The 25253-nt window shown below is 51.7% G+C and overlaps 8 protein-coding genes across 8 annotated transcripts; 4 read left to right on the forward strand and 4 right to left on the reverse strand.

Annotated features, from left to right (window-relative positions):
• Positions 1–453: 453 nt before the first annotated feature.
• Positions 454–2204, reverse strand: BO86DRAFT_408514 (betaine-aldehyde dehydrogenase; the record flags this gene model as incomplete). The annotated part of the gene is made up of 5 exons (XM_025674350.1): positions 2037–2204; positions 1909–1978; positions 1410–1843; positions 885–1340; positions 454–819 (listed from the first exon to the last, which is right to left on the reverse strand). Exons 1-5 carry the CDS (start codon positions 2151–2153, stop codon positions 454–456), a joined length of 1443 nt encoding a protein of 480 aa, XP_025529451.1. The 5' UTR covers positions 2154–2204.
• A 240-nt stretch (positions 2205–2444) lies between these two features.
• BO86DRAFT_455029 (uncharacterized protein) lies at positions 2445–3197 on the reverse strand. The gene is made up of 3 exons (XM_025677086.1): positions 2895–3197; positions 2697–2835; positions 2445–2633 (listed from the first exon to the last, which is right to left on the reverse strand). Exons 1-3 carry the CDS (start codon positions 2989–2991, stop codon positions 2501–2503), a joined length of 369 nt encoding a protein of 122 aa, XP_025529452.1. The 5' UTR covers positions 2992–3197; the 3' UTR covers positions 2445–2500.
• Positions 3198–3438: 241 nt separating this feature from the next.
• BO86DRAFT_455030 (putative importin 11) lies at positions 3439–7502 on the forward strand. The gene is made up of 7 exons (XM_025677087.1): positions 3439–3906; positions 3958–4058; positions 4122–4259; positions 4318–5333; positions 5389–5861; positions 5915–6103; positions 6156–7502. The coding sequence occupies exons 1-7, from the start codon at positions 3742–3744 to the stop codon at positions 7212–7214; spliced, it is 3141 nt and encodes a 1046-aa protein (XP_025529453.1). The 5' UTR covers positions 3439–3741; the 3' UTR covers positions 7215–7502.
• Positions 7503–7960: 458 nt separating this feature from the next.
• Positions 7961–9850, reverse strand: exg1 (glucan 1,3-beta-glucosidase). Its single transcript, XM_025675076.1, has 3 exons — positions 9420–9850; positions 8966–9360; positions 7961–8868 (listed from the first exon to the last, which is right to left on the reverse strand). The coding sequence occupies exons 1-3, from the start codon at positions 9491–9493 to the stop codon at positions 8087–8089; spliced, it is 1251 nt and encodes a 416-aa protein (XP_025529454.1). The 5' UTR covers positions 9494–9850; the 3' UTR covers positions 7961–8086.
• A 5108-nt stretch (positions 9851–14958) lies between these two features.
• BO86DRAFT_387823 (uncharacterized protein) lies at positions 14959–15697 on the reverse strand. Its single transcript, XM_025671690.1, has one exon. It carries the CDS (start codon positions 15317–15319, stop codon positions 15056–15058), a length of 264 nt encoding a protein of 87 aa, XP_025529455.1. The 5' UTR covers positions 15320–15697; the 3' UTR covers positions 14959–15055.
• Positions 15698–16319: 622 nt separating this feature from the next.
• Positions 16320–17300, forward strand: BO86DRAFT_308795 (protoglobin family protein; the record flags this gene model as incomplete). The annotated part of the gene is made up of 3 exons (XM_025667792.1): positions 16320–16434; positions 16505–16775; positions 16871–17300. The coding sequence occupies 3 exons, from the start codon at positions 16320–16322 to the stop codon at positions 17298–17300; spliced, it is 816 nt and encodes a 271-aa protein (XP_025529456.1).
• Positions 17301–18787: 1487 nt separating this feature from the next.
• On the forward strand, positions 18788–20887 carry BO86DRAFT_42459 (aldehyde dehydrogenase). Its single transcript, XM_025675458.1, has 4 exons — positions 18788–19557; positions 19633–20026; positions 20088–20530; positions 20593–20887. The coding sequence occupies exons 1-4, from the start codon at positions 19094–19096 to the stop codon at positions 20735–20737; spliced, it is 1446 nt and encodes a 481-aa protein (XP_025529457.1). The 5' UTR covers positions 18788–19093; the 3' UTR covers positions 20738–20887.
• Positions 20888–23256: 2369 nt separating this feature from the next.
• Positions 23257–24415, forward strand: BO86DRAFT_358751 (GPI anchored serine-threonine rich protein; the record flags this gene model as incomplete). Its single annotated transcript, XM_025669754.1, has 2 exons — positions 23257–24148; positions 24185–24415. The coding sequence occupies exons 1-2, from the start codon at positions 23660–23662 to the stop codon at positions 24413–24415; spliced, it is 720 nt and encodes a 239-aa protein (XP_025529458.1). The 5' UTR covers positions 23257–23659.
• Positions 24416–25253: the final 838 nt, after the last annotated feature.

The raw sequence follows: 25253 nt of genomic DNA on the forward strand, positions 1-25253 counted from the left end.
TGATGCGCTGTGTATGTGCAACAATGTTCTCTTCGCTACTTAGCTATCTTTGTATAGTTTGTCTTCCGAACTGGATGAATAGGTAGTAATATCGAATATCTTCGTCCTACTTTGAATGCCGTGGCCAGTGCACTCAGACTTAGATTGCACTCGGACCTAGGTAGTAAGGTGCGATTTCTGCTTCGGTGTTGAGGTCCACGTGTAGAAGCATTCATTATCGTCCGAACTCACAGTCTTCTATCATCTTCTACATATTCAGTGTACACTGAGTGCGTCATTAAGCTTCCAGCTATAGCCTATATTTATCGAGCTTGTAAGGCTGCAAAAACCAAACCATAGTATCTCGTTGCAATACGCTAACTTATCAAATCAATTAACTTTGAGGAGAGTTGCGCAGGTTAGTCTGGGATGAGTTCAGACCAGAGGAGGGAAGCAGTCAAGACTATCCTTGTCTTAGCTTGTCTTGATCAAAATGGACTTAGTCTCCAGATAGCTGTCCATGCTATGCAGATAAACCTCACGACCGATACCACTGCCCTTCCAGCCTCCAAATGGCATATCCTTCGCCATGGAGGGACTTGTGCAGTTGACGCCAACGGTCCCGGCTTCAAGCAATTTCGATACCCGCATAGCCCGGTCGATATTCTTGGTGAAGACGGATGCATACAAGCTGAATTCACTATGGTTGGCTTTTGCAATGGCCTCATCTTCTTTTCCGAATGTATTGATCACTACCACAGGACCGAAAACTTCCTCTTTCATGATCTGCGACTCCTCCGGCACCTCCTCGAACACAGTGGGCTTGATGAAGTTTCCATTCTTTGCATCACCGCCGAGTGTCAACTTACCCTCTTCTTCTCTCCCAAAGAAAGGTATGCTTTGACCCGCTCATACTGAATTCTATCGGCTTGCGATCCTTGATCCGTTGCTTTATTCAAGGGGTTTCCAAGTATAGCAGCGCCAAATTTATCCTTGAAAATCGCAAGGAACTTGTCAGCTACAGTCTCTTGTACGTAAATGCGTGAATTGGCGATACAGGTTTGTCCACTGGAGAATTGGACACTAAATTGAGTCTGCTCAGCTGCAGATTCCAGGCCCGCATCCTCAAAGATAAGGGCAGGGGTCTTCCCCCCCAGGTCCATGTGTACGGTTTTCATATTAGACTTGGCCGCAGCGGCTTGGATCTTCCGTCCTGTCAAGCTAGATCCGGTGAAGCTGATACAGCGAACGTCCATGTGTGAGGCTATCGCGTTGCCGGTGGTCGGGCCATATTTATGAAGCATATTCACAACGCCGGGTGGGAATCCGGCCTCGGCAATCAGCTTGGCCCCCAAACCAATCTGCATTGTATACCATTATTAGTCTGGACTGAGGAGTGGTGAACTGTGTGACTTTCAGAGAAATCTCACAGTCAGAGGCGACTTTTCGCTGCTTTTCAGAACAATGGTGTTTCCAGCTGCCACCGCCGGTGCGATCTTCGTGGCGAAGGACGCGAGTGGTACATTCCATGGGATGATGGCTGCCACGACCCCGTACGGTTCTTTCACCGTGATATTGAGGTGGCCGGGCGTATTTCTACTGGATGACCCTTGAGCAGTCCATCCAGCCTCCGCAAAATAATTGAACGTCTCAATGGCCATCCTGGAATCGATATAACGAGACACCGGCTTCCCGGTAGACAAAGCTTCCAAGTGTGCAAACTCTTCCTCATGAACCTGAATAAGTGAGGCCATCTTTCGCAGGAAGACACCTCTGTCTGCCGGGGAGACATCTCTCCATGCTGGGAATGCGACACTGGCCGCAGCAACAGCAGCATCTACGTCTACCTCGTTGGCTTCATAGACTGGAAAGCATTCAAGTCATGTTAGACGTTGCGTTCTTTCGGCATAACCTCAACATCTTACTTACTCTCCGCCACTTTCTCATTGGTACAGGGGCTAGTTAACTCGGAGACCTTTCTGTTTGATGATGGCACAAACTGTTGAAAATGATATCAGCTTGCAAATCGTATCATTATATGAGAGTATGGGCCGTACCTTGCCATTGATGAACAGCTGTCTTCCAGTCGGTTCCTCTGTAGGGCCGGTCATGTTGTGATAGTAACAACACGAAGTATTTAATGCCAGAATCTGATAGAGAACACTTTCCGGCATCAGACATCGTGCGATTTACACCTTTCTTATACTTACCATTGCAAAAAAAAGGTAAAGTGGGGTTTATTAGGTGAGAATCACAGAAACACATTCATAACAGATGTCGGGAACGGAAGAACTGACCCAGCCTAGGTAAAAATTGACATGCCAGCCATGAATTCGAACCAGCCATTGAACACTTCGTGGCGCTCCAATTTAACTTTACTTCCTTCTCTCATGTTACCAGTCGCAGCCAGTAATCACTATCCACGGACGACTACAATCAAGCAGATGAATGTTGTTATAGTTGATAAAATCTTCACATGCCTCATGATTTATTCGTTACAGGTATAGTACATTAGATGATTTTATTCAGCAAGGCCAGCGCGCTTCAAATCCTGAATATCCAGGGTGTCTTGGTCGCCAGGACGACGCTCCGAGTCGAGCTTCACCTTATCCTCAGGACCGCCAGGGCCCTCAAATGCTTCAGCCGGTGCAAGACTATAATGGGCAAAATATTAGCTTTCATGTGAAGGATGTGAGAAGAAGGGAAGCCTAGCTTACCGCCCACGGTCGTCACGGCTGCCACCCTCATCTTCAGGGATGGGTTTGCGGTTGCTTCCAGTGGCAAGAGCCTCTCGGCCGGTTCTAACGCCAGTCTCGAACTTTCTCTCGACCATCTCATCGATTCCGGATTCCAATGCTTTGGCACATCAGCAATGGGCAATGAGGCGCGGCCGGGTGAGGGAACGGTTCACATACTGGAGTCACTCTTCTTACCAAGGCCCTGCTTAGCCTGGTAGGAGTTCAAATCCTTCTCGGCGTCGAAAGCCACGCGAACCTTGTCGTAGTCGTTCATTTTGATGGAAAGTTGGTGGTATGGGTACGGTCAACAAAAGGGATATAGTGGTTGATGCACTTAGAATTGGGCTGGGAGTTCGAGGTTGTGAATTATGATCAGGACAAGCCAGCATTTTCATAATTTATATAGGTCCTCTTACACATCTTTGGATGGAGAGTGTGAAAAAAGATTGCATCATAAGACATCATAGGTATGTAACGGTGTTTGCCTTCGATTCTAGATCTATGTGTATTGGTCGCCCACGTAGCAAGTAGTACTACTAACTATATGATATCATGCGATCCCAAGCCCTAAGAAGCTTACATCTCCATTGAGCCTAGCGCTCAGGGTCCGACCCTAGGGCTACTCGGAGCGCAACAACTATAGACCGGAGTGTCCCGCCGAGGCGGGGACGAAAGATTGCTAGCAGTCGAATCAATGAATCAGGCAGGTGACCGGCCCTGAAGCTTCTCTGCTGCTTGTTGCTCCTTGTCATTGTTAACAATACACCTCACATTCCTTCTCCCCTCCGTTCCCCGTCCCCCGCAGTCCCAGTCTTCTTGTATTCTTACAGGACAGGACTTCAGGACTCAACTGTACCTGCATCACTTGCTTCATCAAGTCGTTGGGGTTCCTGTCTTGGCCGCCTTCCATCTCGCGTGCAATTAAGTTTCCGAGTACCCCTCAAGCTGCGCAATACGACGCGTGCGATATACCACCGTCGACTAGTCGGTTCTATACCCGACGACATAGCATCTCACGCACAACATGGCCTCGATCATCGAGTTGGCAGGGGAAGCCAACCCGCTGACACCGCATAATGTTCTCAATGCACTGATCTTAGCGGCGAGCTCAACCCAACAGCAGGTCCAAACGGGTACCCAACAACTCCAGAATTGGGAGAAACAGGAGATGTACTACACATACCTTCAGGTAAGCTTCTCCCACGGACTCGGCTGCCATCATAAATTCTAATCTCCGCAGGACGTATTCCTAGATCAATCCGTCCCATCGGAGGTTCGATACCTCGCCATCATCCAGTTGAAGAACGGCATCGACAAGTATTGGCGAAAGACCGCTACCAAGTAGGCTCCCCTGAGCTCTTTGACTTCATATAATCATATATAGGGACTGACATACTCGCAAAGTGCCATCAAGAAGGAGGAGAAGGAACAGATCAAGCTCAGGGCACTCCAAGCTGGTGTCGTGGAACCTGCCCCTCTACTCGCCCTTCACAATGCCTTGATGCTGGCTAAGATAATGCGCTACGAGTTTCCTCAGGACTGGTATGTGATGTCGCATCACTGCGCTGGACTTGTTGCCGTTGGCTGATTGTTCTCGCAGGCCTGATGCAATCTCCTCGATTATCGCCTTCCTCCGCTCCTCCACCCAGCCTAGCGCGAACCCGTTACAATTACCCCGGACCCTTATAATTTTACTGCAGATTATCAAAGAGCTATCAACAGCTCGCTTACAAAGGACTCGTGCTAATCTTCAGTCCGTGGCACCCGAGGTCTTCCATCTGCTTGGTGGCATATATGTGGATAAGGTGAACACCTGGGTACCTTGGCTGGAGCAAGGAGGGGTGGATGAGACATCATTGCTGGGGATGATGGAACAAAGCCTTGTGTCTCTGAAGGTTATTCGACGCCTGGTCATTGCCGGCTTTGAGCACCCTAACCGGGATAAGGACGTTCGCGAGTTCTGGGTTCTCACTCATGCTCACTTCAGCAGGTTTCTGAACTTCGTCAATGGCCCTGCAGCCATTTCAGATCCGTTCAAAAGGGCAGTCGAGAAGCATCTTTTGCAACTCTCTAAGCTTCATGTGGAAATGGCCAAGGACCGACCGGCCTCTTTTGCATTACTACCCGACAGCATTCGTCTTGTTCAAGCCTATTGGAGTCTGGTCACTCAGCTCGGCGAACACTACAGCGAGCTCGGAGCTGACGGAGAATCAGAGGGCAAGTCGCTGATGGAGAAAACCGGGCTAAGAGCGCTCCTTTTGATTAGAGCTTGTTCGAAAATGGCATTCAACCCTGCGCAGACATTCAAGTACCAAACTGCAGAGGACAAGGAAGAGAAGAAGCAATCTGTTGAACTCATCAAAGCCGAACTTTTCACGCAAGACTTCGTCGTTAGTGTCATGGAACTCTTGGTTACCCAATTCTTTAGATTCAGAAAGAACGATTTTCAAGAATGGGAAGAAGACCCAGAAGAATGGGAGAGAAAAGAAGAGGACATCGCCGAGGCATGGGAGTTCTCCATACGGTCTTGCTCGGAAAAGCTCTTCCTTGACCTTGTCATTCACTTCAAGGAGTTGCTCATCCCCCGTCTGCTGAACGTCTTCTATGGCTTCGCAAGTAAGCAGTCTAAGCCGAGTTCTGCCACCAGTGCTATATTGACAATGTTTTATAGGCCCCGACAACCACGATGTGCTGTTGAAGGATTCGCTTTATTCGGCCATTGGACTATCTGCAGCAAGTCTAGAACAGCACCTGGACTTCAACAAATTCCTCGAGGCCACACTCGTGCCGGAAGTTCAGCTTCATGAGCAGGGCTATAATCTTCTTCGAAGAAGGATCGCCATTCTTCTGGGTCAGTGGGTTCCAGTAAAGGCCAGCGAGCTCAACCGAAATGCCGTGTATCAAGTATTCCAGCATCTGCTCAGTCGGAAAGACCCGTTGAATGACCTGGTTGTACGCATCAGTGCTGGTAGACAGCTGAAGAACGTGCTCGACCCTTTTGAGTTCTCACCGACTGAATTCTTGCCATATGCTCCGTCAATCCTCCAAGACCTGATGTCTCTTGTTCAAGAAGTGGAGCTCTCAGAGACTAGGATGGGCCTACTTGATACTGTTCGTATGGCTGTGGTCAAGATGGAAGATCATGTAAGTGCATCAACAACTTTGAGTTATCAGCGATCGATTCTGACCTGACTCAGATTGCTCCCTTCTCGGACCAAATTCTGTCCTTGCTGCCACCTCTTTGGGAGAGCTCTGGAGAAGAACACCTGATGAAGCAAGCCATCCTCACACTTCTCTCGTCCCTCATCCATTCCCTCAAGCAAGACTCAGTTCGGTATCACTCAATCATCTTGCCTCTAATCCAGAACTCTGTCGAGCCAGGCTCTGTAAGCTTCAGATCCCACTGAGCCAGTTTTTCAAATGCTCATGATCATACAGGAGACCCTCATCTACCTTCTCGACGAAGCTCTCGACCTCTGGTCTGCGATCCTTATGCAAACACCATCCCCGGCTTCTCCAGAGATCTTATCCCTCATTCCGGCCCTTATGCCCATTATGGAGGCAGCCACAGATAGCGCCCCACAAGCCCTCCAAATTGTTGAATCCTACATCATCCTCGCCCCTCAGGAGATTCTCAGCGATCGGATTCGCTTCCCACTACTCGTCTCCCTTGAGACACTCCTGAAGATCACCACTCGCCAGCGGCTGGGCGTCGTACCCCGTCTCGTGGAACTGATGCTCCGTGGCGCCGAAGCGGTAGATGGCGGTAGCGAAAGCACCTACAACGTGATCACCCGTTCCCTTCTCGACAGTTCCTTCCTTCCTGCCCTTCTGGAGGGACTCCACTCTGCCTACGAAGCCAGTCAAACCACGGGACCCAACCGCAAACAGACCTCCGTCTATGGAGTTGTGGAGACGGACTATTTCTCTGTCCTTGCACGCCTCGCCGTGGCCCACCCCAAGATCTTTACTTCCGCCGTGGCCTCTGCCACCAACACTTCCCAGGAGCAAGCTCTCGCCTGGATCTTGACGGAGTGGTTCCTCCACTACGACAACATCGGGAGCAGTACCCAGAAGAAACTCCACGCCCTCGCTCTCACCCAACTGCTCACCCTGAACGGTCCCGATTCCCAGCCTCCGACTTACCTCCTCAACAACCTCCAATCCTACATGACCATGTGGACCGACATCGTGACCGAGCTCTCCGAAGACGCCGGTGGCACGAACCCCGACGACCCGCGCGGCGGTGACTACCTCATCTACTGGAACAACGCGCAAACGGCCGCCGGCGACGACCACGAACCGCCGGAGAACGAGCGTCGTCGCGCCTGGGATGAAATGGACATCCTGCACAAGGTCAACATCCGGGAGTTCATCCGGGAGCGTCTCCGTTCCCTCATCGTTGGCTGCGGAGGCGAGCAGCGCTTCCAGGAGGATTGGCTGCTGAACGTTGACCGGGAGGTGGTAGCGGTGTTCGGGGCTCTCGGCTTGCTCTGAATGCTCCCCACCCCCTTCACCCCATTAAGGAATCACCAATTCCCTTTCCTACGTTCTTCCGACCTTTTCACACTTCTGATGATCATGTGTTGCCCTGCATATGCCTGCCGGTTTGTTGCATCGTATCTATGCATCCCATCTACCATGCTTGCTCGCCGTTCTTCCGACAAAGATTCATTTCCCCGCCCTTTCTCTTACACATGGACAGACTGTTTTCTCTCTCTCTCTCTCTCTCTCGTCATTTTTTTTTTCATCTTCCCCGTGTCTCTGTTTACTATAACTGTTACCGAAATACCCCATACATATAGATAAGTTCATGGTTCGAATGAATGGACAGTCACATAGGTTCTTTTGAGGTCGCGCACTCCGTCCACCCATTAATTTATGGATTTATCATGGAGGAAGGTGCTGGTAGTGCCAGGAGGTGACGTAAGCCGTGTACGGAAGGGCTTATTTGCTATCGATCCACCATCGCGTAGCTTGCCAAATAAAAAGGATTTTGGATTGTTCATGAATGGTCTCTTCGACGGCCAAAAAGGAAGGAACGACGGAAGATGGGAGCCTGTGAGCCTAAGGCAGGGAAGGAAGCAGTCCGGTCCGTCGGATAACTTCAACAGCTGAACAGAACATAAGCCAACTAGGTGGCAACTTGCCCCATGCACAGAATCTCCAATCCAACACAGACTAGGTGGAAAGCCCGGTCAAAGGTGAAGTTACTGAATCAATGCCAAGAATTTCATTCTCATGTCATATGTAACAAAGATAAATGAATGCACGTGCGCCCAATGGCTCAAGAACAAATGCAGATGGAAAATAGAATCGAAGAGATGAACAAATTAGAGAAGAAGATTAAACACAGAAGAAGAACAAAGTTAAGAACATTGTCCGGGGTACCGTCTATCGGACAAGGGACTCGGGAACAAGCCCTCGGCCAGAAGATCCTGCAGATCCCAGCCGGGGGCGCCCTCGGTCTTCCAGGTCCAGAAGACCCAGCCGGTCTTCTTCTCGAAGGCGTCGAGCTGGGCCTCGATGAAGCGGCGGGTGTCGGTGCGCTCGTCGGCGGAGAGGCCGGCGGCGGTGCCGGTGCTGTGGCTGGCGCAGCTGCCAATGGCGCCGCTGGAGCCGTAGGTGCCGTCGTAGCGGGCGCCGACGCCCTTCCCGTTCAGGTACTTGGCGCAGTCGGTGAGGGCGCCGGTCCACTCGCCGACGAAGGCGGGTTTGTCGGTGGTGACCAGGTGCTGGTTGGCGAAGGCGCAGGCGGTCTGGACATGCGTGTTGATGTCCATCGCCAGCAGACCGTTGTCGAAGACCTGGTAGTTGTGGGTGTCCATCACGGCGTTGGAGGACTGCATGAAGCCGTTCCACGAGTCCACGGAGAGGAAGCCGTCGTGCAGGACGAGAGCGGTGTCCGGGTTCAGGCTCTGCACCGTCGCCAGGGTGCTGTAGTAGTACTGCTTGAGCCCGTCCTGGTTAACCCCGCCGGGAACGCTGGGCTCGTTGAGCGCTTCGATAGCCGTGACGACATCGGAGTACTGGAGATAGCGTTTGGCGAGTTCGTTGAAGGCGACCAGGGTTTGATTCACCGTCGACCCTTGCTGCCACTGGACGGGGCCCTTGCGGCCACTGTTGTCGAACCCGTTCTGGGATCCCGGTGCTAAGATAATAACCCTGGATCAGCATCGATTGTGGCCTTGGAACCCTGGAGTAAGGGGGTGTGTGGTAATACAAGTTGTGGGGGAAAGGAAGCTTACCGCCGTGTAGATCGAGAATGACCTTAAGGTTGGCATTTCGTGCCCAGGTGATGGCTTGATCAAGGTATTCCAGTTGACCATAGACGTAGGGCTCGCCTTCAATAGGCGCAAGGGCCCAGTAGCCGATAGGAATCCGAACGTGGTTGAGACCCGCCTGAGCGATTTGGTTGAAGTCATCCTGCGTGATGAACGAGCTCCAGTGAGCAGAAAGTCGGGACTGGGCTTCGGTTTTGCCCAGTGTCTGGGTCAAAGTCCATTCGTCGACAGCTGCACTACCTGCATTATCGTAGATTGAAGGTGTGATCCAGGGCTCGGTCACCAGCCAGCCACCAAGGTTGACACCGTAGATCTTCTGGCTCTTGTAGTCGAATGCACTGGCTCGTTTTTCCAAGCGCCTTCATGTGCGTGTTAGTCGAAAACAAACAAATAAACATGTGGCAGCAGAAGTACGAACACTGCAGCGGCATCGGCGCCCACGGCGACGAGACCAAGCGCCAGAAGCGCGTTTTGCATGCGTTTACCCAACATACTGCAAACACACGATGATTGCTTTTTTCAATGAGTGATCAGGAGGCTGGGATGCGAAGAGGAATCCTGGCTGCGATCTGCATTGAACAGGAATGGAATTCAGCTGGTTTAAGTAAAGAAGAGCTGAAGACGCAGGAAGTCAGACGACCGCAAACAGAGGAACGCCCCGAATTCAGAGCGGGGATCTTGAAGCGATCTGCACAGATCGCAATTAGGACTGCGTTCAGAGAATTGGCCTAGCGGCCAGACCACTTGTCGATGTCTTGGAGCTGGCCGTAGATACGGAGACGCCGAATGCAGTCAGGCAAAGTAGGTTCGTATAAGCGAGGCTGATCGCTAGATATACCAGAGCGATAGTCCTCGGTTCACATTCTTCAACGATTGAGGACGCAGACGGTACTATACAGAATGACAAGGAACGAAAAAGGAGAATAGTCTTTAAATAAACCTAGTGTAAAGTTTTGTTTTCTCGGCTTTTTTGGGGGGATCAGATCGATCACGATGTTACAAGGCGCGCCACAGGGTGACAGGTTTAGGGTCAAGTCAGGGACAAAGCAATCACAAGTGGAAAGTGACATATCACCCATCACTGTCTGGCGGAGATGGAGGGTTTCCCCGACCCACCTTGTGATTCAGGCCGGCCACATGATCCTACAATCAATGAGCTGTGAAGTCACCCTGACGGTTGCAGGAGGGACCCCAAAGATCCGGCAAATCATATAGATTGTGGATGAACCGAAGCCTGAGGCGGCGCGGGGAGGAGGTGGAGGTGGAGCAGGAGGAGAGGGAGAATTAAGACGCAAGGCCAAATCGTCCGCCATGCATCCATGGAAGCGCGGCCGAGGCTCCTCAACCTTGGGTTGTGCCTTGGACCCTTTTTGCTCCCCCGCAGTAGTTTAAATAGGACGTCACGGATGGCGATCAGATGTAGATCAGCGGCCAATTCCACCTTTGCAAGGGAGGAGAGGAAGTAGGTCTTCCATGGTTCTGATGGAGCGAGGAGGGCGGAGATTTCGCCCAAAGCCCTTTTCTGTCCTTTGATGAAGTTGAATCCATTGGATAGAGTTGTGAAGGAGGGAGGGGGGATTGCAATCCTGGCTGTGGAATTGAGTGTGAGAGCTCTGGGCATCCCCTCTTGTCTCTTTCCTCTCCCGCTCCCTTTCATTATGCAGCTGGTCGGGCACCAATTGGTATCTCTGAGTACAACATCTCAGCGGCCAAATATGCCACAAAGGTCAAGAAAGTGCCCCAAAGACCGGGGATGATTCTGAACCCGGCGAAAGACAAATCAATTGGGAGGATTGACAACGGGACGGACTGAGCGAGAACTGCACAAGAATGAGTGAGGACGTCAAAAAGGCAAGAACGGCGGGCCGGATGCGGAGTGTGTCACGTGGCCACGCCTAGGTTCGAACGGTTTGAACCACGGCCATTTTCCCGTCATGTGAAGACATCCCCAACTTATCCCATGATTCATGCTTCATTTCATACCTCTAGATCCATTGACGCGAACTGGACTGAAGACCGATCAAGCATAGCTTAGAAAAGCATACCAGGGTGGCGTTTGGCTCGCCTCTTTCTCTATGCAACGCAGACAGAACAAAACACAAACGAGTCGCAAGTCGCGTTATACCTGCTGCCATTCTGTACTAGTCATGGTCAACCGCTAACGAACAAAACACATGGTTTTGCTATCAGGCAATACACACATGCACCTTCTGACTGGTCAAATTTGTCTCCGAAAAGAAACAATCGCCCTTTTTTGTCTCTGCTCCGTGTCTTCCATTAGTCTCTACCAGAGAGCGGAAATGGCCACTCGCATTCACTCTATTTACGCTACTACGTCCCGAAGATGATGAAATCAACTCTCCCCAGAACCACTCCAATCCCGCACCCCAGCACACACAAGTTGCTCCGCGGAGAAAGCAGAATGTGCGCGTGTGATCCAAGATTATCAACAGTGCACCCACGATCGATTCTCCCACTCCCCCACCGAACACCAGAAATCCCCCCACTGCGATGTTGCAAACCTGGCCCCCCTCCCAAAATCCAAGGCTATCATAGCCTATCGATCTTGAAAGTATTATGGCCCTACGATCTCAATCTCGGCTATCGTTTGCCGACATCGATCACATCAACTAACGATTATCCCGGGCCCTCCCCCTGACCCTGTCGATGGAGAGGTCCATCGATTTGTGGGACAAGCGATGGTACCTGAAGAGCTCATTTAGCGTTGAGTCCCCTTTCAACTCCCATGTCTTTACGTCATGTGGCTTCCGGGAACCACTATATACAACTCGTACCACTGCGGATCATACCGCTACGGAGTAGGTATTCTCCCCTCAATCGAACCATCGCAGCTGCATCGCGGAGAAATTAGGAGAGAAAAAAGGGACAGGAAAAATAACCGCTTGGGGGTTTGACTAAAGCGGTTACCCCTGCATGGAGTTAGTCTAGCTTAGTCTGCCTGTCTAGTCTGGGCTAAGCTACGATCTACAACTCCAACTTCGGAAACTCATGCCATCCAAGGAACCACTTACCACCACCACTCGTCCAAGGCTCTAAGCCTTTTTTTCCGAGCTCCGAATCCTGCCCCCCCCCAATTTGTCCATTCCCGGCGGAGTACCGTGGTCAAGATCTAAAGCTAAGTTGGCTAACGCTTCCTCCGGTTGTTTCGGCATGGTGGACAACGAACGGGACGGATAGAGAGCCATCTTCCCGACCCCGTCGGTGCTCCAATACCAAGTATGGCTAAATCTCCCTTCCTTCCTCTCGGTCGAGATCTGGCAATCGATCGCTGTGCGTCGACTAGATTGCCGAGCAAGGGGTTGGCTGTACTGCCAAGTAGAAACGGGCAGCAAGACACGCGACAATGTCTCACCACGCAGGCTTCTTCTCAAGAAACCCTGCTGATTAGCGGACGTGGCAGCGTCGAGGCTCTTCGGCAGGGGGAGATGAGATCTACTTCGTATCCTGGTCAGTCTATACTATCCATGAACCCCTGGGCGTAGGTGAATCGGATGTAGGAGCTCTAGTGCCGGAACCACGTATAGCCTATTATTTGTGTCGTTCAGCATGCAGGAAGAAGCTCAAGGGCGCTGTCGCACACATTTGGCAGCGCTCATGGTGTCAATGCCGAACTTCTACCTGGTAGTCGAGCAATGGAGCATCTGCTGATTTCAGCGTGCCCATAATCTCAAAATATCGTGAACGCCAGCCGGTGCAGTGGGCTTCCGCAGCGCATAACTGCTACGTGATGGTGCTATGTGGATTGATCACGAAAAAGCATACCCCGGGTTTTAGTGTAAAGACATCCGGACTGATAGCCAGAATTGGTCTGGAGATAAATAGAAAAATCAGAAGGAAAACGCAGAGAAAGCACATGTGAAAGCAGGGTTGTGCAATCCTTTGCCGATGCCGGACAGCGAGTCATAGCTGCTCCCATCGGGTCATGGAGCCCGGCAGACTGGGGGCATAGACATCACACAGCCCGGGCAAGATGAAGCGTACTACTGCTGCTATTAGAACCCCAGTCCTAGATTGAATATCACGGCAGACCAGGCAGCCATTCCTGATGTGGACAGATCAACAAGACTTGCTCTCGTGGCATTCGAGTTCATCAATCGACTGGTCTTTGCAAAGCCTGCTGCTGCTTAATTAAGGGCCAGCCAAGTGCAGCACGCACAGTACCCGATTTCCTAGTAGGCAAAGTAGAAGTAGAGAGCCCATATCTAACGATCGGTAAGGTGTCTCCAGTCCCTTTTCTCTTTGTTCTTCAACAACTTCAACAAAGCCAAGGCTCGATTGACTTGGCAATATCTAGGAGACCAGCGTCGTGATTTCAACCATGGATCCCTGTCCATTGCTCTCGTTGTGAATCTGGTGCAAGTTGAGACACCAATGAGAATAATGATGATCATCAGTGGCAGCAGCAGGACTGCCCGCCCGTTTTTCCCAAGCAAGCTAATTGACCTAACCGGGGGGGGGGGGGGGGGGGGATCCATTATTCCTCGGGTGGACCACCGAACCGAGCCCCATCGCGTCCCGACGGCGTTCTTCGGCTGCGGACCGGGATTTTTCTGTGTTTCATTTACTGTTCTCTGTCTACTGTCTACGGAGTAGCCCACCCAAAAAACCGCTTCAACGGCCGATTGCGGAGTCACGCCTGGTTCTCTTGTGCCAGCGGTTGTTGGCATTGGCGCAATCCCTTGATCCAGTCAGTCAGACTGTGTAAGAGGTAGCCCAATACTCTCTATAGAGCCCAATATGAATGTTGCGAATGGGTGGGAATTGGCCGTTGTTTGACTGTTGACGGGGGGTTCACGGAGGATATACTTAGCTGGGCAAGCTGGAACCACCACCCAGAGTCCTGCGACAGGACCATGGACCACGAAAAAGGGGGAGCGCCAATGGCCCAATGCATGCGACTCGACTCTAGAACCGAATGTTGGCGGCGTCCACCATCAACCTCTCCGGTCCCCAACCCCCAACGTGGGAATCAATCACGCAGCGCAAGGCTGGTGAAATTGTCTGTACGGTTGCTTGGAACAAGGATCTTCAGTATGGCTACCGTAGTGGTCAAGTGACAGGCTGCCATCCAAGGGAATCATCAACAGTGGATCGGATCCCGCTGGGTGTTGGGAGGCCAGCCCGAGTGATGTCACTTCATCATATCCCTGGCTGGCGATTGTGGCGAACGATGAGCGGAAGAATCAACCGCGGCTCAAGCCAAGAGTAACAGCCGCGATCATGACAATCAGAGATCCGAACTGCCGAGGCGGAGGATTGCAGCGCTGTGCAGGAAGCTACCGTCAGTTACACTATGCTGATAGCTATTGATTAACATATGCTTTTGGCTTTTCGTGGAGAGTCGCGTGATGAGCATTGAGATGAGTGGAATGAGACCACTGATGAATCGGACGATTTGCTGCTAGATAATTAATCCCTCTGTTTGTTGCCCTTCACGAACTAAACATGAATTGCTGGTTTCCTCTGATGGTTTTTGCTTTGGTCTTGTTTTGTCCACATCGCAGTGGCCTGATCGTAGGGAGAAACCGGTTCTCAATCTAATTCGCCTATGAGAGCAGAGCCGGGCGAAGAAAAAAAATATTTCATCGTCTCTCTTGCCTCTTTTTTACTCCCCGTGTCTATTTCTGCCTATTAGTAATGGGGGATTCCCCCCCCCCCCCAATTGAGGTAGCTTGTTCTCCTATTATTGATGATCTTTTTCCCCCTCGGCCGAACGAAAAAACCTACTTTTGTTGAAGATGATAGCTCACATTGCATCGGAATTCTGCCATGCCCCTGATGATCGCTTGAGAGTAAGGAGGTCGAGGCATCCAGTAATAGGCATCAGTTCTCTCAATTACGAAGCTCAATTTGAGTTTGATAGATGAATTGCGACAGTGTCTGGACTTGTCTTAATGCCTTTCGCAACGCTGGCCGCGACGAGGAGCAACAATAGAACTCCTTCCTATTATCGACTGTGGCTGAATGGATGTAACTGTAGTATGATATTAACTCCAGCAGCACCGCTGCTAAGAAGAATTGGGGCGTCAAGGATTATTCGATCTTGTCTCTTTGGGCTGGGATCCTGCGTTCTGTCGGTCGGCCATCGGCTCCGACTGGCGACGACGTTCGGGCCCGGTGGAGGAGCATGAGAAGAAACAGAGCTAAACCATGAGAATATTGCTCCCTTAATCTGCGAGGCCTGCGTAGGATTCTACCCAAAGGGGAATCCTTAATACTTTCTGGCCTTCTAGGAGGTGAATTTGTCCAGTTTAAGCGCTGGACAAAGTCGCCTGGGTTGGAATAGTGGTTCAACATAGCTTTGCCATTCAATTCTCCGCCATTAGTATTCGACGAAGCTGACAATAGTCATTCGGCTCTTCCCTTACACTAAACATTTTTATTAGGGCGGGAGTTAATTTAGGATGATTTGTGTCCATTGCGTGGAACATGGACACGTCGAACGCCCCACGTCAGAACGTTTGAATTCTCCTTTCTTGCTTTTTTTCTCTTTCGGTCATGTTCGTGGAGAATTTCTTCCCCGATGCCATTCGTCAAAGGGTATGTTCCCGAAAGCCAGGCGGCGACGCGTGGAGAAGAGGATGCAACTTAATACGAAGTCTGGTTGGATGCATCTCAGCGCACCGGCAGCAGTCGGGAACGCACAATGAGATCGGCGACGATGAGTACAACTATAAGAAAAAGGGTACGAGGGTGATATGATGTTGATATGATGATAGCCGGCATTCAGTGGCTAGTAGACCATTGGCCTAAAGCGAGTAAGTAGTAAGTGCATCAGACCACCGAGCTGCAGAGCAAAAGTAATCGCCAAGTCTCGGGATCCTCTAGGGCCGTTGGACGGTGACGGTCCCTGTCTGGTCTGATGTTGCACGCCTGCGACCCGTGCTGGATACATCGCCGTCCTTAGTTGGGATAGTGAAACTCCCCTCGTCTCCTCTTGATCAAGTGCCCACAATTATCATGACGGATCCGTTCCCGCGTGGAGGAGGGTCGGATTTGGATTTTCTGAACTGGCAATCAGTGCAGGCAGGATCTTGATATGCCCAATGATCGCTGACCCCCCCCTCGCCCAGTCGACATATATAATCGCATGATGTCGCTGTCCTCTCATGGGTCCCCAAATATCCTTCGATTTTCTTCCATTATCTTTCCATCCTCGCCAGATTTATCTCTCGATCCAACCCCAGGAGTTCGTGAAAAGCCTGCCGCTGTCATATAGCCCCTGTCAGAACGCCTCCTTCGATTCTCAATCAGTCACACCTTGATATCTCTTGAGGACGCACACCATCTCTTGAAAATGGAACACTCGTTCGGTTCTGGTCGGCCGATGAAGCATGTCGAACGGAAGGCTCTGTATACCCGTCTAGAGGCGCGTATCAATTATCTTCGAGACTTCTTGGACTTCAACTCAAGTGAGTGCTCGTCCTCTCATTTACCGTTTCGAAACTTTCCAAGCTGACCTTGGTCGTGGTGGGATATAAGGCGACGTCGAAGCGCTGGTAGGAGGGTCGAAATACATCAAAGCCTTGATCCCGGCTGTCGTCAACATCGTCTACAAGAAACTCCTCGAAACCGACATCACCGCACGTGCCTTCCACACCCGAGACACCTCCGACGAGACCCCGATAGAAGAGTTCTTCACCGAGGAGAGCCCTCAGATTCAACGTCGGAAGATGTTCCTGCGATGGTACTTGACGAAGCTCTGCTCCGACCCGTCCCAGATGGAATTCTGGCGGTACTTGAACAAAGTTGGGTAAGTTCACACCTGGCGAGACTGGGGCCTCGACCCCGTAGCAGGTCACATGCTGTGAGAATGAGAAAATGGGAAAGTCTGACCAATCCCCCCAGAATGATGCATACGGCCCAAGAACGTCTCTACTCGCTGAACATCGAATACATCCACATGGGCGCCTGCCTGGGCTACATCCAGGATATCTTCACCGAAGCTCTCATGTCGCACCCCCACCTCTCCCTACCGCGCAAGATCGCCCTGATCCGGGCCATCAGCAAGATCATCTGGATCCAGAACGACCTCGTGGCGAGATGGCGCATGAGAGACGGCGAGGAGTACGCCGATGAGATGTCGGAGATCATCGTCGATGAGAAGGAAGGCTACTTGGGCGACAAGAAAATCCTGGGCGATAGCAGCTCGGGCACTTCGAGCGAGGATGATCGTTCCAGCGTCCGGAGTGGCAACGTTCCCACTAGTACCCCTGCCTGCCCTTTTGCCGACATGGCACCAACTTCATCTCAAACGAAGATCTGGGCTGGGAAGTAAATGTGGAGCAGACTGTTGGGCTCTTTTCGAGCTACGCAGTAGTGTATTCCATTGTTGTTGTGCTGAAAAGGTTATATAAAGGGGCATGGAGCATAGCGGGCGTTAGGTATATATATTCCCGGACTCTGGTTTCATTGGTTTCATTGGTTTCATTGGTTTCATTGGTTGTGTTTGTTCGTTTTCTAGAGTGTGCCTTCTCTCTATCTCGATGAAGTAACGCAGCAAGCGCCCCGTGGGGAAGGATAATCGACTCTAGGCACTATGACGCCACCTCTTCCGTCAACAATCACGCAAGTTCAAGTTTCCAGACCTTTGTCATTCACAGACTCTGTAGATGGTTGTCGTGTCGGCTCACTTTGGTGGGGGGAGGGGAGTGAAAGGGGGAGATCCTGCATGTCATTGTCCCCTGGTTGGTGATCGACATGCAAGTGAATTGGGGATGGATGGGCCATGACCCACGCTATCGTACCTGATTCAGGTACACTCAGCGAGTCAGCAAAACATCAATGACGGTAGATAAAGGTATGGTCAACATTAGTGACCGCATGTTGGATTGTCGAAACGCCAGTGAGGATAGTACAAGCAGTACTCCGTAGAAGTGGTTGGTGTTATCATCCAATCCATGCCAGACTAAGTAAAGTAAGAACCGGGGACGCCACGAGTCACGGGATCCACTAAAGGACAAGATCGCCGTTGCAGCGGGCATGCGAGGGGCTCAAGTAATGATTGCCATTGGATTGCAATGGAAAGGCTTTCCTCCCGCCTGCTGCTCTAAGACGCTTTGAGAAGTTGAATGGAGTAACTCGTTAAGGTATCTACGAGTAGTAGAGTACGGAGTAAGGAGTACTCCTTAGAGCAATTCATTGCAAGCAGAAGCAGAATCCGGTGTCCATCACGGAGTCAGTCGAGTTGAAGCACCGAACCCAAGAGAAAGCATGATTGGTAAGCATGAATAAGATTTATGAAACCGAACCTATTGCCAGCGGACTTCGAACTAACTAACAATTTTTAAGGGGAAGCGGCAACGGTTTGGACTGGGCGTCTCAACCGCCATCCGGCCGTCAACCTTAATATTCCCTTGCCCGGTGGGGACCAAGAAAATAATCTGCCTACATGCACCATCTTTGCACGTACATCCTGCAGTATGTACCAGCTGCAGTCGAACACGCGATGCACTCATGGAAGCCACAAGGCAGTCGATTATCAAACTGACCAACTGACTAACTATGCATGCTTATCATGAGTACCAAGTACCAACAGCCTGGTGAAAGGACCATACGTTAGTTAATGAACGGCCGACTGGATTCGGCATATCTCCCCCACACCCCCAAGCCGAAAGTCAACGCCCATGGATGAGTGACATTTCTTTTCCCTTCTCGAGTCCTTAGTAAGTTAGTAGTTGGGGAAGACCGTTCCATACATTGGCAAGGTTCGGCTCCATCGCCCCTCTTCTTTGCCATCCGTTCTCCCCCCGGGCCAACCTCCCGGCATTTTCATCCCCTCACTTCGGTGGCTGCAGCTACACAACACAAGCGTCAACAACCGACGAATAATTGCGCTGCCGGCCCCAACTCTTCTCTCTGATTATTGATCGCTCATCTGTCACCCCCTCTCTGGTCGATTGATATAAACACAACACCCCTTCCCCCCAAAAAATCTTACCTTGTACCTCACACCCCTGTCCGCTGGGTCCTCCGAAGTCTTTCTCCCACCCACCTCGGCATTGGTCGCCACCAACTTTCGATCTTTTTCCTTCTGAGAGATTAGGCAATTGGTCGGTCGTTAAAGTAACGATGATCGCTAAGAACAACACCAATGGTCTGCCGGCCATCATCCCCCTGATTGTCAACAACGAGTCGGTTATTACCGATGTCGCATTCGACGTCAAGAACCCCACGACGGGTGAGGTCATTGACCGTTGCGCCGGCGCCTCTGTCGACGATGCCAACCGTGCTGTGGCCGCCGCGAAGGGTGCTTTCCCCGCATGGAGCCAAACAAAACCCTCCGACCGCAGAGACATACTGAACAAGGCGGCGGATATTATGCTTTCCCGGAAGGAGGAGTTGATCCGATATCAGATGGAGTCCACCGGGGCGGGGCGGATGTTTGTGGAGAAGACGTTCATGCTGGGGGTTGGGTTTCTGAAGGACTTCGCGGCATTGATCCCGTCCGTTGAGGGCGCGGTGCCTTCGGTCAATGGAGAATCTGCCATGGTCATCAAGCAGCCCTACGGAGTGGTTCTGGGCATTGCGCCATGGTACTGTACTCACCTCCACATACACGACAATCATAGTCGGTTGATCATCTGATCATGAACTAACTCCCGAGTCAGGAATGCGCCTTACATTCTCGGAGTGCGCGCAGTGGCTCTGCCTCTGGCTGCTGGTAACACGACGATTTTGAAGGGCTCCGAACTAGCACCCAAGTGCTTTTGGGCGATTGGAGACATCTTTCGTGAGGCGGGTCTTCCTGCAGGCTGCGTGAACGTGGTCTTCCATCAGACTACGGATGCCGCAGCCGTCACCACTGCTCTCATCGCCCACCCAGCCGTACGGAAGATCAACTTCACCGGCAGCACTGTCGTCGGCTCGATTATCGCCTCAACGGCCGGAAAGTATGTCAAGCCGGTTCTTCTTGAACTGGGCGGGAAGGCGTCCGCTATCGTTCTGGACGATGCCAATCTGGAGAAGGCTGCGATGTGCTGCGCGATGGGCGCATTTTTGCATGTAAGGACCATCAATTATCTGACACTCATCCTACGTGTGACATTTGCTGATAGAAAGTTAGTCCGGACAAATCTGCATGTCCACCGAACGCATTGTCGTGCAGCGATCGGTCGCCGACCGGTTCAAGCAGCTGGTGGCCGAAGCGTCCGAAAAGGTTTTCGGAAAGCATGTGCCGCCGCTGGGCCTCGTGAATTCGGCTGCCGTGAAGAAGAATAAGGGGTTGGTGGAAGACGCACTTTCCAAGGGCGCCAACCTTGTTTACGGACAGGCCCAAGGCATCGATTCTAATAGCAACAGCATGCGGCCAGTCATTGTAGGCGATGTCACCAAGAACATGGATCTTTATGCCACGGAGTCGTTCGGCCCCACCGTGTCCTTACTTGTCGTTGATACCGAGGAGGATGCGGTTGCACTGGCTAACGACACAGAGTACGGCCTTACTTCTGCGGTGTTTACGAGCAACCTGTTCCGTGGACTCAGGGTTGCGAAACAGATCGAAGCCGGGTAAGTGGATCGGTACCTTTGCTCAGGAGTTTTTGTCCCTAACCTCTCTTGCTATAACCCAGGGCTGTTCATATCAACTCCTTGACTGTGCACGACGAGCCGGTCCTTCCGCACGGCGGCTGGAAGAGTAGCGGATACGGCCGGTTCGGAGGTGTGGGTGGTTATGATGAGTGGTTGCAAACCAAGACTGTGACCTGGGTGGAATAGTCTGATCGGACCGCATGATCCACGCAGAACGATCCATGGTTATTGGCACATAGCTTGCAAGCCTGGGGTCGAGGCCGGTCTTCCATCGGGTCGAGGCGACGGGCTTTCTCAGTTCAGCCATTGGGACCCTAGCTGGCAGGATTACAGCGACGGTCCAGGAGATTTTCTTTGTTACGATACCCACTTACGGCAGGGTTCGACAGGGTAGAGCCTAATTATACGAATTCCTCCCACCGAGTTCCCGTATTCAGGCGCTAAGTCCTTGGTGTAGCTCGGCAGCGTGTCAGACCCTTGAAATTTATGCGACGAGTGCACCCGAGGCTGCAATGTGCCGTGGGACTTTGGTCTTGTGTTGACATTGATTGTCCCTGCCGTGTCACAGCCGCTTTCGCGCGGGTGTACTCCCGATCGTATTCCAGTCTTCTGTCACAGAATGTGATGAAAGGGTACCGTAAAAAGACATATGTTTTCCCACAAGGCTTGCCAAGCTCGGAGGAGAGTAAGACAAGTCATCTGAATTAGGAAACAACCGACACGGTGAACCGGCCCTACATAGCCGACTAAACCAATCCAGGCCCCCGTGGTCAGCTCTTCTCCACCTGCGAAGGAACTAGTTGTACTCATATCAGTCAGGTCGCAGTCTGCGATCAGATCCGAGACATGGGCAGTAGTCCAATACCCTAGCTATACTGTAAGCCTGTAAGATTGTAAGATAAAACAGAACTACCCTGAAAGGCACGTGGACATTTATTTTGTTCTTTGGTCGGACCGCCCGCGAGTGACCTGGACCCCTGAAAAGAATCCCGGCGGTACACATCAAGCATTGAGTTCGTACAATCATTGCCGTGAGGTCAGGTTTGTTGCTTATTCTGGTGTCGACCTCGTGTTACTTGCCCAATGGGGAGGGCCGAAGGCCAGCCATCCCCCCGGCCCCTCAGGAACGGTGCCGGATGACGGATGAGGTTTTCGTAGAATCAGCATTGGATGCGATCATTGGCCCGGGGGGCGCAAGTCTGTCGTCCAGTGCGCTGAAAGTTTCTGCGGTGTCCAGGATCCAAGGCTGTGTTTGGCTGCCACTCGGACAGGGTCCCCACCCACCCGGTCAGGAACGAGAAATGAGCGACAGGAACGGAACCTGAAAATCAGCGGCGAGGGTAGGGCCGTTGTGTGGGAGGAGCAATGACTTCATGTGCCACACTGGAGGAATCGGTGATCAGCGATCATCATTCTCACAAAGTCTCAGTCGGCCAGATAATTGTTTCGAAATGAAAATCCTACAATGTAGCTCCTGAAAGAATGCGCGGATCAACGTTGGGACAGAGAAACGAGCACAGTGCATTATCATCACCAGGCTTAAGAGTCAACCAACAGTGCCCAGTGAGCAGTCAACAAACCTGGCTGAACTCCGAAGTCCAAAGTCAAGATAGTGGGGTTGAACGAAGGTGGATTTCACAATCGGCTTGGCGTGGACTTTTTAGTGTTTTTGCCTGCAGTCCTGCACGCCCAGAAAATCGGGGTTTTTCCTGGAGCCAATGTCGCCATCCAGTTTGTGCAACGCTCCGACCTCGTGGCGCCTGCCTCATTTCCTGGCGGCCTGGGCTGAAGCGGCAGACAGGGAAGTGTAAGGTCTAATTTGGATGAATTGAGAGCACAGGCTCAGCTGGAGAGGAATGAGAGAGTCTGAGGGTTTGCTGGTCTGAGGGCCTGAGAGGAGAACCGGACATTATCCGGACAATTGAAAAGGAAGGAAGGAGGAAGGAGGAAGGATGTGCCACTTTCCAAGTTCTCTTTTTGCCTTTCGGCCTCTTTTACCTCTTCTACCTTTTCTACCGGACTTGTCCATGTAAATCATACCACCCAGTAATATCCCTGTTCCTGAGCTGGCTCGCACATAAGGTTATGTGTGTTTCACTTGTACACTTCTTAGACTCTGTTAGACTTCCCCCCTCCTTTACCCCCATCTATGGCTCCATCCAGTCTGGTACCGTGGGTGCCTGGATTTAGTTCTATCTACTAACGATTCTAGTTCATCAGCACCTCGCCTTCATTCAGGCGAGAACACTCTTCGCCTCCGTCCTCGGATGTCAGCCATCCCCTATTCTGGTTCTCGTGGAGTCAGTCAGTCAGTCAGTCAGTCAGTCAGTCAGTCAGTCAGTTGAAATTACCCGCCCAGTGCTGGTATCATAGACTATCGATGGAACGGACTGGGACACGGCGATGCTGGGATCCAAGCGAGCTAACAATACAGCTAATATTCAGGCTAATCCGCTGGATGAGCCAGTGGGAGGACAGAGATCACACTGAGGTGACATCGCTAAATCTTACTAGGCAAATTCAGTCGGGGGTTCGGGGTGGCTAAAGAGGCTTGCATCCTCCATACATTCCACGGCTCTTCAGGGTTTTGGCCTGGCATCCCTCAGCCGTAGTATGTATGTATGGAGTCATGTAAATATGTATCATCTGGGTATCTTAAGTTCCGTTGCAAAAGTAATTTCAAGCTGCCCCACTACCGCAAATGAGCCGCAGATTGGGCCAGGTTGAAGGTCTGGCAGCCTGGAAGCTTTTGCTTCTCGCCCCCTCCATAGGGGTAGTAGAGATGGAGTAAGATGACAACACACGGGGGGCTATGCTTCCTCTTCTCCTCTTTGAAGTACTGTTCACTAATTTCACATTTCATATATCATCTTTAAACCTCCCCCCGCCCCCTCGCTCATTTCTCTTCTCTTCCTTCCCTCCTTCTCACCCACCCTTCTTGTCCTTCGTTCTTTACACCCCATTCCCACGGTAGTCACTCTTTTGCACTACAAACCATTCCGAGTCTTAATCCACTCAAGTCACTCCTTGATTCACTCACTCTTCACGAAGGAATTCCACCCTCTCAAACCTAAACACCTAAACACCTAAACTAAACCACAAATCAAAATGCGTTTCTTCGCCGTCATCTCTGCCCTTGCTGCCCTGGCCTCGGCCTACACCCAGCCCGACTACACCCAGAGCCCCACCGGCAATGCCATCTACACTCCTGGCCTGAACGACCAGGTCGAGGCTGGCCAGGCCTACAGCATCACCTGGGATCCCACCACCACCGGCAAGATCTCTCTGGTCCTCCTCCACGGCCCCAGCACCAACATGCAGACTCTGTACGCGATTGCCGAGGACATCGACAACACCGGCAGCTTCTCGTGGACCCCCAGCACTGATCTGGCGCCCGAGACCACCCACTACGGACTCCTGCTCGTCGTCGAGGGCACTGGCCAGTACCAGTACTCCACCCAGTTCGGTATCACCAACCCTTACTACTCGTCCTCGTCCGCCGTTGCTTCCGCCACCACCTCCACTGCCGCCGCTACCACCTCCGCCGTCACCGAGGCCGCTGCCACCACCACTGCTGCCGCGACCACCACCACCGAGGTCGCCGTCAGCGCCGCCACCTCCACTGTCGCTGAGACGGTTGATGCCACCCAGCCCGCTGCCACCTCCGTCCCCGTCATCAAGCCCACCGGCTTCGTGACCTCCAAGCCCTCCGGTGTCGTCTCCAGCTCCGCCGCTCCCTCCGGCACCCCCGCGGCTAGCTCCTCCTCCGTCTCCCCCATCTTCACCGGTGCTGCTGACCGCAACGCCATGAACCTGGGCATGGGCGCCTTGGCCGCCGGTGTGGTTGCCGTCCTTGCCATCTAAACTAGCCCGGGCGTGAGCTTGGCAGTTTGTGGTGGTGTGTGTATTTGCAGTTGTGATGAAGCTTAGTTTGATTGTTCATATGCTTCGATACTTATTCGACCAGGACAAATTTGAAAGAAACTTCGGATGTATTAAGTTTGTTTGTTTTTAACTTCTGTGTACAAGAACAACCCAACCCCTCTTCCCCAATGCCCCCCCCGCATGTGGAACTACCTTTCTTCGACATGATTTCCTTTTTTTTTAATTGTTCCACTATTCTACTTCTCAGTTAATACCCCCCTTTTATTTTGACAACATGAATGAACCTCTCAAGGGAGAAAATATCTGATGACCATAAAAAATATCGGGACCCTGCCTTCCCCCCTGTGTTTGATGTTTTATGTGTGTGTGTGTGTTGTACGAAAGCAAATAACTGTAACGTTGATGGGATGTTGGGTTGGTGGCCCTTTGTACTTATTTGATCTCCCACTAATGTTTCATCTTAATGAATTCCGCCCCTCGGGGGGATGACACTTCCTTGGATGATCCACGATCCGAATAATAATACTCCATCACTAAGAAAACATAATCTTAGTTGAAATTGCTGACGCGGGCTGGTCGGAGATTGGGTTCTCCTTCCAGGGCTGACTGACGTGCACGTGTGGGACGGGATCGATCGGACGTTGTGACTACATACTCATAGTCTCAACGGGCGCGGGAAGCAACTTCCACTACTCAATCACTCTATTAATCTATTCCAGACCACGACAGTACTTAGAGGAGTATTTCCACTTGCACGGAGGTTGAGTTAATCGCGACTCGGGACTTTCCAGTCGTCGGTATACGTATACCGTCGTCT

Source organism: Aspergillus japonicus, assembly GCF_003184785.1.
Source record: "Aspergillus japonicus CBS 114.51 unplaced genomic scaffold BO86scaffold_13, whole genome shotgun sequence".
Taxonomy (NCBI): domain Eukaryota; kingdom Fungi; phylum Ascomycota; class Eurotiomycetes; order Eurotiales; family Aspergillaceae; genus Aspergillus; species Aspergillus japonicus.